General features: G+C 43.7%; 2 protein-coding genes across 2 annotated transcripts in view; both read left to right on the forward strand.

The window, feature by feature from the left end:
* LOC110505940 (probable N-acetyltransferase camello) overlaps positions 1-17,880 on the forward strand; it is a 669,337-nt gene that overhangs the window by 398,393 nt on the left and 253,064 nt on the right. The gene's annotated exons all lie outside the window — the stretch shown is intronic.
* Positions 2,975-17,880, forward strand: part of ezra (ezrin a) — a 34,118-nt gene continuing 19,212 nt past the window's right edge. The window contains exons 1-5 of the mRNA XM_036963118.1: positions 2,975-3,450; positions 10,976-11,059; positions 11,743-11,838; positions 14,707-14,829; positions 14,950-15,101. Coding sequence (XP_036819013.1) covers positions 3,439-3,450; positions 10,976-11,059; positions 11,743-11,838; positions 14,707-14,829; positions 14,950-15,101 — 467 coding nt within the window. The 5' untranslated portion in view covers positions 2,975-3,438. The remainder of the gene's footprint in view (positions 3,451-10,975; positions 11,060-11,742; positions 11,839-14,706; positions 14,830-14,949; positions 15,102-17,880) is intronic.

A 17,880-nucleotide genomic window follows, 5' to 3' on the forward strand; every position in this document is an offset into this window, starting at 1 on the left:
AGCAATGCAGGTGTAGAAGCACGGTGGCTAGGAAAAACTCCCTAGAAAGGCCAAAACCTAGGAAGAAACCTAGAGAGGAACCAGGCTATGTGGGGTGGCCAGTCCTCTTCTGGCTGTGCCGGGTGGAGATTATAACAGAACATGGTCAAGATGTTCAAATGTTCATAAATGACCAGCATGGTCGAATAATAATAAGGCAGAACAGTTGAAACTGGAGCAGCAGCACAGTCAGGTGGACTGGGGACAGCAAGGAGTCATCATGTCAGGTATTCCTGGGGCATGGTCCTAGGGCTCAGGTCCTCCGAGAGAGAGAAAGAAAGAGAGAATTAGAGAGAGCATATGTGGGATGGCCAGTCCTCTTCTGGCTGTGCCAGGTGGAGATTATAACAGAACATGGCCAAGATGTTCAAATGTTCATAAATGACCAGCATGGTCGAATAATAATAAGGCAGAACAGTTGAAAGAAACTGGAGCAGCAGCACGGCCAGGTGGACTGGTGACAGCAAGGAGTCATCATGTCAGGTAATCCTGGGGCATGGTCCTAGGGCTCAGGTCCTCCAAGAGAGAGAAAGAGAGAATTAGAGAACGCACACTTAGATTCACACAGGACACCGAATAGGACAGGAGAAGTACTCCAGATATAACAAACTGACCCTAGCCCCCCGACACATTAACTACTGCAGCATAAATACTGGAGGCTGAGACAGGAGGGGTCAGGAGACACTGTGGCCCCATCCGAGGACACCCCCGGACAGGGCCAAACAGGAAGGATATAACCCCACCCACTTTGCCAAAGCACAGCCCCCACACCACTAGAGGGATATCTTCAACCACCAACTTACCATCCTGAGACAAGGCTGAGTATAGCCCACAAAGACCTCCGCCACGGCACAACCCAAGGGGGGGGGGGGGGCGCCAACCCAGACAGGATGACCACATCAGTGACTCAACCCACTCAGGTGACGCACCCCCTCCAGGGACGGAAAGTTCAGCACTGTTGCTACTCTCCCTAGGAGTGGCCATCTTGCAAAGATGTCTGCAAGAGCACAGAGCAGAATGCTCAATGAGGTTAAGAAGAATCCTAGAGTGTCAGCTAAAGACTTACAGAAATCTCTGGAACATGCTAACATCTCTGTTGACGAGTCTACGATACGTAAAACACTAAACAAGAATGGTGTTCATGGGAGGACACCACGGAAGAAGCCACTGCTGTCCAAAAAAAAACATTGCTGCACATCTAAAGTTTACAAAAGAGCCCCTGGATGTTCCACAGCGCTACTGGCTAAATATTCTGTGGACAGATGAAACTACAGTCGAGTTGTTTGAAAGGAACACACAACCCCATGTGTGGAGAAAAAAGGCACAACACACCATCAAAACCTCATCCCAACTGTAAAGTATGGTGGAGGGAGCATCATGGTTTGAAGCTGCTTTGCTGCCTCAGGGCCTGGACAGCTTGCTATCATCGACGAAAAAATGAATTCCCAAGTTTATCAAGACATTTTGCAGGAGAATGTTAGGCTATCTGTTCTCCCAATTGAAGCTCAACAGAAGTTGGGTGATGCAACAGGATAACAACCCAAAACACAGAAGTAAATCAACAACAGAATGGCTTCAACAGAAGAAAATACGCCTTCTGGAGTGGCCCAGTCAGAGTCCTGACCTCAACCCGATTTGAGATGCTGTGGCATGACCTCAAGAGAGCAGTTCACACCAGACATTCCAAGAATATTGCTGAACTGAAACAGTTTTGTGAAGAGGAATGGTCCAAAATTCCTCTTAACTGTTGTGTAGGTCTGATCCGCAACTACAGAAAACGTTTGGTGGCGGTTATTGCTGCCAAAGGAGGGTCAACCAGTTATTGAATCCAAGTGTTCACATACTTTTCCCACCCTGCACTGTGAATTTTTGAGAATGACACAAATATTAATTTCCACAAAGTTTGCTGCTTCAGTGTGTTTAGATATTTTTGTCAGATGTTTCTTTGGAATACTGAAGTATAATTACAAGCATTTCATAAGTGTCAAAGGCTTTTATTGACAATTACATGAAGTTGATGCAAAGAGTCAATATTTGCAGTGTTGACTCTCTTTTCTTGATGATCCGATAAATGGTTGTTTTAGGTGCAATCTTACTGGCAGCAATATCCTTGCCTGTGAAGCCCTTTTTGTGCAAAGCAATGATGACGGCACGTGTTTCCTTGCAGGTAACCATGGTTGACAGAGGAAGAACAATGATTCCAAGCACCACCCTCCTTTTGAAGCTTCCAGTCTGTTATTCAAACTCAATCAGCATGACAGAGTGATCTCCAGCATTGTCCTCGTCAACACTCACACCTGTGTTAACGAGAGAATCACTGACATGATGTCAGCTGGTCCTTTTGTGGCAAGGCTGAAATGCAGTGGAAATGTTTTTGGGGGGGATTCAGTTAATTTGCATGGCGAAGAGGGACTTTGCAATTCATCTGATCACTCTTCATAACATTCTGGAGTATATGCAAATTGTAATCATACAAACTGAGGCAGCAGACTTTGTGAAAATTTATATTTGTGTCATTCTCAAAACTTTTGGCCACGACTGTACAGAGTAAAGGGTTTGAATACTTATGTAAATGTGATGTTTTTAGTAGTTTATTTGTAAACCATTTGCAAAATTGACTAAAAATCTCTTTGCTTTTTTCATTATGGGGTATTGTGTGTAGATTGATGAGGATGTGTTTTATTATTTTTTATTATAAACCTGTAAAGTAACAAAATGTGGAAAAAGTCAAGGGGTCTGAATACTTTCCGAAGGCTCTGTTTGTCGCATGTACATTTTGAGGGCAGTGGTATAGTTTTTATTTTAAAAAGTCTAGGGTAGTATTTTTTTCTGACCCTCGAAAAATATAAATGTATCACTAGTCATAACTTCAAGGCTGTAGCTGTCGTCTGAACGACCAAAGGTCCCCATAGACACTAGTCATAACTTCAAGGTTGTAGCTGTCGTCTGAACGACCAAAGGTCCCCATAGACACTAGTCATAACTTCAAGGCTGTAACTGAAAGGACCCAACGGCCACGGTGCGTCGGGATGGCACTACAGTAGTAGTCAGCAGCACGTTCTGTTCTGTAGGGTGGAGCTTTTAACCACACTCTGTCTCAGGTAGGTCTTCGGCGTCATCGAACAAGGTTAGGCTCTCCTCTGCTCTGGCATTTTTATGTATCTGATTATGAGTCAGACATGAGTAGCCTACCACGTCAGTATAAGTAATCTTCACAGCCAAGTTCAGAGGACAGGCGAACAACCGTTTCAGAGAGTGTCCCCTTGCAGAGAAGGAGTAGCGTTCTTTATCACGGACTGAGAGTTCCCCAGACAAGTAAAAAAAAACTACTACGATCTCTTTCCGGTACTTTGGAGCCCGAGTTCCGTCGCTAAACCTGATACACCATCCAGAACAAAGATGCCTAAAACGGTGAGTTTAAAAAAATAAACATTTTATTTGTCCGACTTTGTAAAATGTCATGTATTACACGTAACGGTAATCGGTTAATTTCTATCTGAATAAATGTAACGGAGCCTAAACCAAACTAGCCTGTAACACAAGGCAGGTCAAATGAATGATCATGTTATTTCAATGTCCAATATACCAGAATAACCTCTTGTTTTCTATTAATTGTCCGTTGTTGTCTAAAAGTGATGATATAGCCTTACACTAATTAATTTACGATGACAATCACTGAAGTTGCCCTGATTATTTCTTACAGTGTTATTTGGTCCTAATATAATAGCTGTGAGTTACATTTGAGGTGTCACGCCCTGGCCTTAGTTATCTTTGTTTTCTTTACTATTTTGGTTAGGTCAGGGTGTGACATGGGGGATGTATTTTTTTGGCCTGGTCTAGGGTTTTTTGTAGGTTTATGGGGTGTTTTCTCGTCTAGGTGTTTATGTATGTCTGTGGTTGCCTAGATTGGTTCTCAATTAGAGGCAGGTGTTTATCGTTGTCTCTGATTGGGAACCATATTTAGGCAGCCATGTTCTTTGGGTATTTTGTGGGTGGTTGTCTTCTGTCTTTGTGTTCTCTGCAACAGATAGGACTGTTTTGGGTTTTGACACGTTTGTTGTAATTGTGTTCATGTTTAGTTTCTCTTATTAAAAAAGATGTTGAACACTAAACCACGCTGCATTTTGGTCCTCCTCTCCTTCAGCGGAAGAAAGACGTTACATGAGGCCTGCCATCTCAAAAAAGTGAATCAATATGATCCAAAACCATTTGAGGCCTGCCATCTCAAAAAAGTGAATCAATATGATCCAAAACCATTTGAGGCCTGCTATCTCAAAGTTAATCAATATGATCCAAAACCATTTGAGGCCTGCCATCTCAAAAAAGTGAATCAATATGATCCAAAACCATTTGAGGCCTGCTATCTCAAAGTTAATCAATATGATCCAAAACCATTTGAGGCCTGCTATCTCAAAGTGAATCAATATGATCCAAAACCATTTGAGGCCTGCTATCTCAAAGTGAATCAATATGATCCAAAACCAGAGTTGGAGGATATATGCTTTAATGTGATACAATCTTTAAGAATATGCTTTGGTTAAACTTAATATATAATAAAGATTGAATATATATATATAATAATTATTTAACATATTAGTTCATATATAACCCAGTTCCTTGACAAAGTTATTGGGTAAAAGTGTTCCGTTTCTCTACAATGGAGGATTTTCCTTCAGAGCAGCAAGATGGTGGTACTGAATGATACTGTTTCTCTCCCTCCCTATTTCAGCAGTGTTCTCATGGTGACTGAGATGCACCATTTATAAAATACCTATAGACCAACTCTGCAGTGGATGAGTATTGTCTTGTGTCGATAACAGTATCGGAAGGAAGCCATCTTTCCGTTTGAAAGAAACCTTAAGAGTCCATTTTAAGTGTGAATCCTTACCCGGCCTTACTTATTAACTAAACTCAGAGTTTGACCCACAGGTCTCTGTCTCCTGACTGGCTAAGGTATGCATTACTGGCTAACCATAGATTAGCTCTCGCTGCTGTGCTAAGGCATTTGCGCAGCAGTTCTAGAATCATTAAGAGATTCTCTGTTGGAACCCCATGATGTAATTTTGATAACGTAGCCACGTAGACATTTTAATCAGCGGCGGGTGCTCAGTTTTACGTGGCTCGGTCTCGGTTCCATAAAAGTACTGTGTCTTAAACAAACACTACAATAGCAATAACCTTGGGATGGTATTCTGTTGATGGAGTTTCACTTGGAGCATAGCAACAGCACTCCTTGAGAGAGTCCGACCGCAGGGGTCAGTCTGACATCAATCTGACGTCATTTCTGTGACATTCTTCTCTGGAGAGTCAGAGTAGATAAAGCTTTCACCACTATAGTAAATACTCCAGAGCTGTATCCCCAATGGCGCCCTACTGTATACCCTATATAGTGCACTACTTTACGACCAAGCACTACGGGCCCTGGTCAAAAGTAGTGCACTATAATGGAAATAGGGTACAATTTGAGATTAGTCCCAGGGTTACTAGGGTTACCCAGGGAGATGAGATGACACCTAGGGTTACCCAGGGAGATGATATGAGACCTAGGGTTACCCAGGGAGATGAGATGAGACCTAGGGTTACCCAGGGAGAGGAGATGAGACCTAGGGTTACCCAGGGAGATGAGATGAGACCTAGGGTTACCCAGGGAGATGAGATGAGACCTAGGGTTACCCAGGGAGATGTTGTCCGGGTTTGACCGGGGTAGGCCGCCATTGTAAATAAGAGTTTGTTTTTGAAACTGACTTGCCTTGTTAAATAAAGGTTCAATAAATGTTTTTATTAAATACCCAGGAAGATACTGGGGAGTGGATAGAACAGGGTTCAACCATGATTGTTGTTGTTCTCCAAATCCAATGGAACAACATCCACATCTGATCAACTGGTCCTGTATCTCATCTCTAATCCCAAATCTTCTTTGATAAGTGAAATAAAAAATTAAAAATTGTGCCTGACTACAATGTGTAGCATAGAATGTGTAGCATAGAATGTGTAGCATAGAATGTGTAGCATAGAATGTGTAGCATAGAATGTGTAGCATACAAAATGTAGCATAGAATGTGTAGCATACAAAATGTAGCATAGAATGTGTAGCATACAAAATGTAGCATACAAAATGTAGCATAGAATGTGTAGCATACAAAATGTAGCATAGAATGTGTAGCATAGAATGTGTAGCATACAAAATGTAGCATAGAATGTGTAGCATACAAAATGTAGCATAGAATGTGTAGCATACAAAATGTAGCATAGAATGTGTAGCATACAAAATGTAGCATAGAATGTGTAGCATAGAATGTGTAGCATAGAATGTGTAGCATACGAATGTGTAGCATACGAATGTGTAGCATACGAATGTGTAGCATAGAATGTGTAGCATACAAAATGTAGCATAGAATGTGTAGCATAGAAAGTGTAGCATAGAAAGTGTAGCATACAAAATGTAGCATAGAAAGTGTAGCAGAAAGTGTAGCATATAGATCGAGCCCGTGTACAGTATGCTCATGGTGAGTATATGGTGATTTGCTAGGAAACGTAGCTGTTAAATGATCAGATATGATCAGACTGAAAAAAGAGCAGCACACAGATCATGTGTATATATATATCTGCTCACGGTGATGTGTTAGGAAACATGGAGGTGGTGGAGGCCGATGTTCCAGTTGTTGTTTCGCAATTTCAGATGAGTTTATCTTTATGGCGCTGGGGCGTGTTGGAGGGTAAGTTTATAAAGAGGTTGTGTAACGCAGCAGAGAAAGCCAACGCTTCAATTCTCTGTCAAGGTTCAGGGAACAGTTATGAGAGAGAGAGAGAGAGAGAGAGAGAGAGAGACAGAGAGAGAGAGAGAGACAGAGAGGGAGAGAGACAGAGACACAGAGAGAGAGAGACAGGGAGAGAGACAGAGAGAGAGAGAGACAGAGAGAGACAGAGACAGAGACAGAGACAGAGAGACAGAGACAGAGACAGAGACAGAGAGAGAGAGAGAGAGAGAGAGAGAGAGAGAGAGAGAGAGAGAGAGAGAGAGAGAGAGAGAGAGAGAGAGAGAGAGAGAGAGAGAGAGAGAGAGAGAGAGAGAGAGAGAGAGAGAGAGAGAGAGACACACAAAAGTACTGTTCTGTGTGTTGCTATATTGCCTGGCCCTGCACCTCTTTATGTACAGATGCCATATCTTAATTTGATAGCACTGTTGTTGCAGACATGTTCCTGCCATGCAGGAAATGCATAACTTGTAGTGCATGCAAGGTTTAAAATGCTACTAAAGTTTGTAATTTCACCTTTCAAATGTCAGACTTGAAACAGGGTCAAATTAAGATGCAGCATCTGTATCATATCAATTGTATACATTATATATAGTATACATTATATATAGTATATATTATATATAGTATACATTATATATAGTATACATTATATATAGTATATATTATATATAGTATACATTATATATAGTATATATTATATATAGTATATATTATATATAGTATACATTATATATAGTATATATTATATATAGTATACATTATATATAGTATATATTATATATAGTATATATTATATATAGTATACATTATATATAGTATATATTATATATAGTATATATTATATATAGTATACATTATATATAGTATATATTATATATAGTATATATTATATATAGTATACATTATATATAGTATATATTATATATTATATATAGTATACATTATATATAGTATATATTATATATAGTATACATTATATATAGTATATATTATATATTATATATATTATATATAGTATATATTATATAAAGTGCCGTCAGAAAGTATTCAGACCCCTTGACTTTTTAACATTTTGGTTGCAGCATTATTTTAAAATGGATTAAATAGTTTTTTCCACCTCATCAATCTGCCTGCACACAATTGCCCGTAATGACAAAGCAAAAACAGGATTTTAGAAATGTTTGATAATTTATACAAAAATAAATAAAAACTGATATCACATTTATATAAGTATTCAGACCCTTTCCTCAGTACTTGGTTGACGCACCTTTGACAGCGATAAGAGCCTCGAGTCTTCTTGGGTATGACTCTACAAGCTTGGCACACCTGTATTTGGGGAGTTTCTCCCATTCTTCTCTGCAGATCCTCTCAAGGTGTCAGGTTGGATGGGGAACGTTGCTGCACAGCTATTTTCAGGTATCTCCAGAGATGTTTGGTAGGGTTAAAGTCCAGGACTGGTTGGGACACTCAAGGACATTCAAGAGACTTGTCCTGAAGCCATTCCTGCAATGTCTTGGCTGTGTGTTTAGGTTTGTTGTCTTGCTATTTTCAGGTATCTCCAGAGATGTTTGGTAGGGTTAAAGTCCAGGACTGGTTGGGACACTCAAGGACATTCAGAGACTTGTCCTGAAGCCATTCCTGCAATGTCTTGGCTGTGTGTTTAGGTTTGTTGTCTTGTTGGAAGGTAAAACCTTCACCCCAGTCTGAGGTCCTGAGCGCTCTGGAGCAGGTTTTCATCAAGGATCTCTCTTTACTTTGCTCCGTTCATCTTTGTCTCGATCCTGACTAGTCCCCCAGTCATTGAAAAACATCCCCACAGCATGATGCTGCCACCACCATGTTTCACTGTAGGGATGGTGCCAGGTTTCCTCCAGACGTGATGCTTGGCATTCAGGCCAAAGAGTTCAATCTTGGTTTCATCAGACCAGAGAATCATGTTTCTCAAGGTCTGAGAGTCTTTAGGTGCCTTTTGGCAAACTCCAAGCGGGCTGTCATGTGCCTTATACTGAGGAGTGGCTTCCGTCTGGCCACTCTACCACGAAGGCCTGATTGGTGGAGTGCTCCAGAGATGGTTGTCCTTCTGGAAGGTTCTACCATCTCCACAGAGGAACTCTAGAGCTCTGTCAGAGTGACCATCAGGTTTGTGGTCACCTCCCTGACCAAGGCCGTTCTCCCCCGATTGCTCCGTTTGGCGGCCAGCTCTAGGAAGAGTCTTGGTGGTTCCAAACTTCTTCCATTTAAGAATGACGGAGGCCACTGTGTTCTTGGGGACCTTCAATGCTGCAGACATTTTTTGGTACCCTTCCCCAGATCTGTGCCTTGACAGAATCCGGTCTCGGAGCTCTACGGACAATTCCTTTGACCTCATTGCTTGGTTTTTGCTCTGACATGCACTGTCAAATGTGGGACCTTATATAGACAGGTGTGTGCCTTTCCAAATCATCCAATCAATTGAATTTACCTCAGGTGGGATACCAATCAAATTGTAGAAACATCTAAAGGATGATAAATGGAAACAGGATGCACCTGAGCTCAATGTCGAGTCTCACAGCAAAGGGTCTGAATACTTATGTAAATAAGGTGTTTCTGTTTTAAATTTTTAATACATTTGCAAAAAATTCTAAAAAAACAGTTTTTGCTTTGTCATTATGGGGTATTTAGTGTAGATTGCTGAGGCTGTAACGTTACAACATTTGGAAAGAGTCAAGGGGTCTGAAAGTACTGTACCTTTTAAAATATGTCTTGGCCGAAAATAGGCAAGACATCTTTTCAATAATGCACAATCTCTCTGCCTACAATAGTTTTCCATGGTAGAAAATCTGATTATGATACCTGGTCTGTATTGAAGAAGCAGTCTGTTGCAATACTCTTGCTTTTTTATAGTCTTTGCTTATCTATAAACCGCTGTGAAATATATTTTTACCTCAAAATATTGTATTTTCAGCTGTTTGAAGCTGGTGTACAAAACCACAAGTAAAATACGCAAATACGAAATTTAAGAACGGGGAAGCATAGAAATAGAGCACGTAGAACAGATCTACAGCTTCTTAGACTGGCTTTCAATGAGAAGGACAGCTCTATAACACACATTTCTATGTGAATTTGGTTGGGTTGCCCAAAAGTTAAATATTGCAGCTTGAAGTGATAGTGATATCTGTCTATCCCTCCTCAGTAACAGTGTAAGGGTAGTCCCTCAGTAACAGTGTAAGGGTAGTCCCTCAGTAACAGATTAAGGGCAGTCCCTCAGTAACAGATTAAGGGCAGTCCCTCAGTAACAGATTAAGGGCATATTTGGCTTCTACCACCTCATAAAACTTGCCCACCCCTAGACGTTGAGGTTCATGTTTTTCTTGAGAGAGACATCTGTACTTTGGCAAGCGTCGAATGCTTTGTTATGTTAACCTTGCAGGCCCTGCTAGTCCAAAGTCTACTGAGATAGTAGTTAGCAATTAGAGATGGTTTATGAGGAAATTACTTCACAGCAGCACCACAAAGGTATAGTTTACCTTAAACAATGACATTATTTATGTTTCCTTACCTTGAAAGTAGGTGTATGGACTAGAATAGATTACGATCTACATTCTGTCCCGGTATACACAGCTACAGCCACTATTAACTAACGCCAGCTGACTAAATCAACTATGAGAGAATGAATGAACTAAACCTCAATGAACCTTTATCCCCAAAATCACCTCAAAGTAGCTTCAAACCAAGTCACCGAGTTGCACAAAACCTTCTGAAGGTGAAAAGGGTTGCAAATCATTCAACAAAGGATATCGGAGGAGAAAGCTTGTACCTTCAGACGAGCTGTTTTCTGTGTATTCTGTGTATTCTGTGTATTCTGTGTATTCTGTGTATTCTGTGTATTCTGTGGATTCTGTGGATTCTGTGTATTCTGTATTTTCTATGTATTCTGTGTATTCTGTATTTTCTGTGTATTCTGTGTATTCTGTGTATTCTGTATTTTCTGTGTATTCTGTGTATTCTGTGTATTCTGTGTATTCTGTGTATTCTGTGTATTCTGTGTATTCTATATTTTCTGTGTATTCTGTATTTTCTGTGTATTCTGTGTATTCTGTGTAATGTAAGTTAATGTCAGCACCACTTGACCAGCTCAGATTCCTGGTACATGGAAACGTTGCTGGTGAATAAAGGCGGTTCTGATTCTGAATCTCCAGGTCAATGTCCGGGTCACCACAATGGATGCTGAGCTGGAGTTCTCCATTCTTCCCAGCATCACCGGCAAACAGTTGTTCGAACAGGTCAGTTCACATTCACTAACTAACTAACTAACTAACTCTCTCTCACACACACACACTCCCTCACTAACTAACTCTCTCTCTCACACACACACACCCTCACTAACTAACTAAACTAACTAACTAACCAACTAACTAACCAACTAACCAACTCTCACACACCCTCCCTCCCTCACTCACTAACTAACTAACTAAGTCTCCCTCCCTCACTAACTAACTAACTGACTAACTCTCACACACACACACACACACACACACCCTCACTAACTAACCTAACTAACTAACTAACTAACTAACTAACTAACTAACTAACTAACTCTCACACACACACACTCCCTCACAAACTAACCCTAACCCTCACAAACTAACCCTAAACCTCCCTCACTAACCCTAACCCTCCCTCACTAACCCTAACCCTCCCTCACTAACCCTAACCCTCCCTCACTGACCCTAACCCTCCCTCACTAACCCTAACCCTCCCTCACTAACCCTAACCCTCCCTCACTAACCCTAACCCTCCCTCACTAACCCTAACCCTCACCCAACTATCCCATCTCATTGTAATGACCATGTTGTAGGAAAAGGTGAACAAGGTTTTGTAAAAATCTATATTTGTCAGTGTCACGTCTCTCCAGTGTAAAACGTTTCTTTTTATTTTTCTCTCCGTCTCCTCTGTTTTTCTCCAGGTGTCCAGAACGGTCGGTCTGCGGGAGCTCTGGTACTTCGGCCTGCTGTTCGTCAACAACAAAGGGTCCCAAACATGGCTGAAGTCTGATAAAAAGGTAAATTGGTATGTGTGATCCAGCGGTTACAGCTCTGTATGCCTGAGTCGGCGTGGGTTGGAACCCAACTCCCTGCTCTGTATGCCTGAGTCGGCGTGGGTTGGAACCCGACTCCCTGCTCTGTATGCCTGAGTCGGCGTGGGTTGGAACCCGACTCCCTGCTCTGTATGCCTGAGTCGGCGTGGGTTGGAACCCGACTCCCTGCTCTGTATGCCTGAGTCGGCGTGGGTTGGAACCCGACTCGCTGCTCTGTATGCCTGAGTCGGCGTGGGTTGGAACCCGACTCGCTGCTCTGTATGCCTGAGTCGGCGTGGGTTGGAACCCGACTCGCTGCTCTGTATGCCTGAGTCGGCGTGGGTTGGAACCCGACTCGCTGCTCTGTATGCCTGAGTCGGCGTGGGTTGGAACCCGACTCCCTGCTCTGTATGCCTGAGTTGGCGTGGGTAGGAACCCGACTCGCTGCTCTGTATGCCTGAGTCGGCGTGGGTTGGAACCCGACTCCCTGCTCTGTATGCCTGAGTCGGCGTGGGTTGGAACCCGACTCCCTGCTCTGTATGCCTGAGTCGGCGTGGGTTGGAACCCGACTCCCTGCTCTGTATGCCTGAGTCGGCGTGGGTTGGAACCCGACTCCCTGCTCTGTATGCCTGAGTCGGCGTGGGTTGGAACCCGACTCGCTGCTCTGTATGCCTGAGTCGGCGTGGGTTGGAACCCGACTCGCTGCTCTGTATGCCTGAGTCGGCGAGGGTTGGAACCCGACTCGCTGCTCTGTATGCCTGAGTCGGCGTGGGTTGGAACCCGACTCGCTGCTCTGTATGCCTGAGTCGGCGTGGGTTGGAACCCGACTCCCTGCTCTGTATGCCTGAGTCGGCGTGGGTTGGAACCCGACTGCCTGCTCTGTATGCCTGAGTCGGCGTGGGTTGGAACCCGACTCGCTGCTCTGTATGCCTGAGTCGGCGTGGGTTGGAACCCGACTCGCTGCTCTGTATGCCTGAGTCGGCGTGGGTTGGAACCCGACTCGCTGCTCTGTATGCCTGAGTCGGCGTGGGTTGGAACCCGACTCGCTGCTCTGTATGCCTGAGTCGGCGTGGGTTGGAACCCGACTCGCTGCTCTGTATGCCTGAGTCGGCGTGGGTTGGAACCCGACTCCCTGCTCTGTATGCCTGAGTCGGCGTGGGTTGGAACCCGACTCGCTGCTCTGTATGCCTGAGTCGGCGTGGGTTGGAACCCGACTCGCTGCTCTGTATGCCTGAGTCGGCGTGGGTTGGAACCCGACTCGCTGCTCTGTATGCCTGAGTCGGCGTGGGTTGGAACCCGACTCGCTGCTCTGTATGCCTGAGTCGGCGTGGGTTGGAACCCGACTCGCTGCTCTGTATGCCTGAGTCGGCGTGGGTTGGAACCCGACTCGCTGCTCTGTATGCCTGAGTCGGCGTGGGTTGGAACCCGACTCCCTGCTCTTCCCATCTAAATTATGATGGCTACACCTTAAGCTGCACAGTGACACCTAAATGATGAATCAACACAGCCGTTGATACGAAGTGCCATCTGACATACATAGCTCACCGTTATGTACTGTATAAGTGCGCTGTAATGTTAGGAACTGCCCTAAGGCCACAAATCATGTTTATTCGAATGGAATGGTTTAATACACTATGGTCCCACTTATTCCATCCTAGACATAACAATGTAACCTACCCCTGATTTATTGTGTAGGGCAGTGGTATTCAAACTATTTCAGGGGGGGACCCCATTGGTTTCCGTCAGAATTTATGGCGACCCCAATTTGTTTCTGTCAGAATTTAGGCGACCCCATTTTTTTCCCCCCTAAGAATTTCTCGCGACCCCACCCCAACTCCAATGACACAACCTTAAAATCTGTAAATTTCGAATTTTTACATTGATGGGTTCGGATTTCTAAACTTTTAAATATTGTTAATCATCAGTTAGAGTAGAGACGTGAGGGGTGCCGTAGTCTGGTTTACACACCAGGAGGTAATGGGTATCGGTAGGAAGGTATATGGTGGAGGCAATTTAAGCTTGGAATGTACTGGGTGAAGGAAAGACGATCACATGGTTGCAGTCACTGATAATGGTGGAGAGATGTGGTTTAGTGAGGAATGGGGGTCGAGCTCAGTTCAGGTCAGATCACATTAAGGGAGAAGGAACAGTTGGTTGCCCGCATCACTTCCTGCCTAGCAATAAAGATGTAATGTTTAGAGAGAGTCCACCCAAATTAGGGTGTATTTGCAAATAAATTCATTAAAAATCCTACAATGTGATTTTCTGGATGTTTTTTCTCATTTTGTCTGCCATGGTTGAAGTGTACCTATGATGAAAAGTACAGGCCTCTCTCATCTTTTTAAGTGGGAGAACTTGCACAATTGGTGGCTGACTAAATACTTTTTTTGCCCCACTGTAAGTGAACTATAATACATGTATTTGTCTTGTGCAGCTTTTAAATAATAATAAATAAACTCGGTTTAAGCTTTACTAATCAACATATGATCCATTTAATTTACTCAATAACATTTTATTTTTCAAATGATCTCTCTCAGAAACGTGTGTAAATTGTCCCAGATATTCATCTGTACTCTTTTATTCCTAATATAAATTAATAAATACATATTTTGGCAACCCCACTGCTGTTTCCCCTGACGTTGAATACCACTAACATGGGGGTTACTCATGTCATAACCACACACCCCCCCCCATCATCCCCTCTCTTCTCCTCCTCTCTCCCCTCCTTTCCCATCCTCTCCTCTCCTCCCCTTTCCTCTCTCCTCTCCTGTCTCCCTCTCCTCTCTGACCCATCCTCTCCTCTCATCTCCTTCCCTTTCCTCTCTCCTCTCTGCCCCCCCCCCCCTCCCCCAGGTGATATCCCAGGAAGTAAAGAAAGAGGTTCCTCTCCAGTTCCGTTTCCGGGCCAAGTTCTACCCAGAGGACGTGGCTGAGGAGCTGATCCAGGAGAGCACCCAGAAACTGTTCTTCCTGCAGGTAACAAACACACACACACACACACACACACACACACACACACACACACACACACACACACACACAGACCCCCCCCCCCCCCTCCCCCACGTGATCCAGACGTTTGTCTCCCACCTCCAGGTGAAGGAGGACATCTTAACTGATGAGGTGTACTGCCCTCCAGAGGCTGCTGTTCTGCTAGCCTCCTACTCTGTACAGGCCAAGTTTGGAGACTTCAATAAGGAGACACACCAGAATGGTTACCTGACCAATGAACGCCTGCTGCCCAAGAGGTGAGTCCGTGTGGAGCAGGGGGTGGATGAACCTCCAGATGGAGAAGCAGCAGGGGGGGGTGAACCTCCAGATGGAGAAGCAGCAGGGGGTGGATGAGCCTCCAGATGGAGCAGGGGGTGGATGACCCTCCAGATGGAGAGGGGGTGGATGAACCTCCAGATGGAGAAGCAGCAGGGGGTGGATGAACCTCCAGATGGAGAGGGGGTGGATAAACCTCCAGATGGAGAAGCAGCAGGGGGTGGATGAACCTCCCGATGGAGCAGGGGGTGGATGAACCTCCAGATGGAGTAGGGGGTGGATGAACCTCCAGATGGAGCAGGGGGTGGATGAACCTCCAGATGGAGAAGCAGCAGGGGGTGGATGAACATCCAGATGGAGAGGGGGTGGATAAACCTCCAGATGGAGAAGCAGCAGGGGGTGGATGAACCTCCAGATGGAGTAGGGGGTGGATGAACCTCCAGATGGAGCAGGGGGTGGATGAACCTCCAGATGGAGAAGCAGCAGGGGGTGGATGAACCTCCAGATGTAGAGGGGGTGGATAAACCTCCAGATGGAAAAGCAGCAGGGGGTGGATGAACCTCCCGATGGAGCAGGGGGTGGATGAACCTCCAGATGGAGAAGGGGGTGGATGAACCTCCAGATGGAGCAGGGGGTGGATGAACCTCCAGATGGAGAAGGGTGTGGATGAACCTCCAGATGGCGCAGGGGGTGGATGAACCTCCAGATGGAGAAGGGTGTGGATGAACCTCCAGATGGAGCAGGGGGTGGATGAACCTCCAGATGGAGAAGAGGGTGGATGAACCTCCAGATGGAGAAGAGGGTGGATGAACCTCCAGATGGCGGCTGTATGACTTGTTCACTACAGAATTAATACCCATATATCTAATATATATATATAATACCAAGACCCCAACTTCAAACTCAAGTGTTCTCACTTCCTGTTATTTTATGGCAAAATTAGCATCATAAGCAACAGGTGTATGGTGTGGTATATTTACGACATGCTGTCTGTGCTTGAGGTAAGGTGTTATATTACAGTAAGACATGTGCTTGATGTTGGTGTGCATTACACAGCCTCACGAAACCTACAGTACTGTATGTGATATCAACAGAGAAGTATATTTTCTGGGTGATTTAAATATTGACTGGCTCTCGTCAAGCTGCCCACTCAAGAAAATGCTTCAAACTGTAACCAGTACCTGCAACCTGGTTCAGGTTGTCAGTCAACCTACCAGGGTAGTTACAAACAGCACAGGAATTAAATCATCATGTATTGATCACATCTTTACTAATGCTGCAGAAATGTGCTTGAAAGCAGTATCCAGCTCCATCGGATGTAGTGATCACAATATAGCATAGCAATATCTATGAAAACCAAAGTTCCAAGGGCTGGGCCTAATCTAGTGTATAAGAGGTCAGGCTGGGCCTAATCTAGTGTATAAGAGGTCAGGCTGGGCCTAATCTAGTGTATAGGAGGTCAGGCTGGGCCTAATCTAGTGTATAGGAGGTCAGGCTGGGCCTAATCTAGTGTATAAGAGGTCTGGCTGGGCCTAATCTAGTGTATAAGAGGTCAGGCTGGGCCTAATATAGTGTATAAGAGGTCAGCCTGGGCCTAATATAGTGTATAAGAGGTCAGGCTGGGCCTAATCTAGTGTATAAGAGGTCAGGCTGGGCCTAATCTAGTGTATAAGAGGTCAGGCTGGGCCTAATCTAGTGTATAAGAGGTCAGGCTGGTTCTAATCTAGTGTATAAGAGGTCAGGCTGGTTCTAATATAGTGTATAAGAGGTCAGGCTGGTTCTAATATAGTGTATAAGAGGTCAGGCTGGTTCTTATATAGTGTAGTTAGTTATATAGTGTAGTTAGTATAAAGAATATTTGCTGGTCTGTGGTGTGTAATGAGGAGCAACCAGGTGGTGAACTTGACACATTTATGAAATAGTTTATCCCAGTTACTAATAAACATGCACCCATTTTTAAGAAAATGACTGTAAAAGCTGTTGAATCCTCGTGGATTGATGAGGAATTGAAAAATTGTATGGTTGAGAGGGATGATGCAAAAGGAATGGGAGTTAAGTCTGGCTGTACAATTGATTGGCAAAAATCACGTGACTAAACTAAATAAAAATAAACTACACTACGAAACAAAGATAAATGATATAAAGAATGATAGTAAAAAGCTTTGGAGCACCTTAAATTAAATGTTTGGAAAAAAGGAAAACTCTGCTCCATCATTCATTGAATCAAATGACTCATTCATTACAAAACCCACTGATATTTCCAACTACTTTAATGATTTTTTCATTGGCAAGATTAGCAAACCTAGGCATGCCATGTCAGACAATAAACACTGACACTACACATCCAAGTATATCGGACCAAATTATGAAAGACAAGCATTGTCCTTTTGAATGACGTAAAGTCAGTGTGGAAGAAGTGAAAAAATTATTGGTGTCTATCAACAATGACAAGCCACCAGAGTCTGACAATCTGGATGGAAAATGACTGAGGATAATAGCAGACGATATTGCCACTCCTATTTGCCACATCTTCAATTTAAGCCTACTAGAGAGTGTGTTCCCTCAGGCCTGGAGGGAAGCTAAAGTCATTCCACTACCTAAGAATAGTGAATCCCCCTTTACTGGCTCAAATAGCCAACCAATCAGCCCTTTACCAACCCTTTAGTAAATTTCTGGAAAAAATTGCGTTTGACCAGATACAATGCTATTTTACAGTAAACAAATTGACAACATACTTTCAGCACGCATATTGGGAAGGAC

This window comes from Oncorhynchus mykiss, chromosome 25 (genome assembly GCF_013265735.2).
Source record: "Oncorhynchus mykiss isolate Arlee chromosome 25, USDA_OmykA_1.1, whole genome shotgun sequence".
Classification (NCBI taxonomy): Eukaryota; Metazoa; Chordata; class Actinopteri; order Salmoniformes; family Salmonidae; genus Oncorhynchus; species Oncorhynchus mykiss.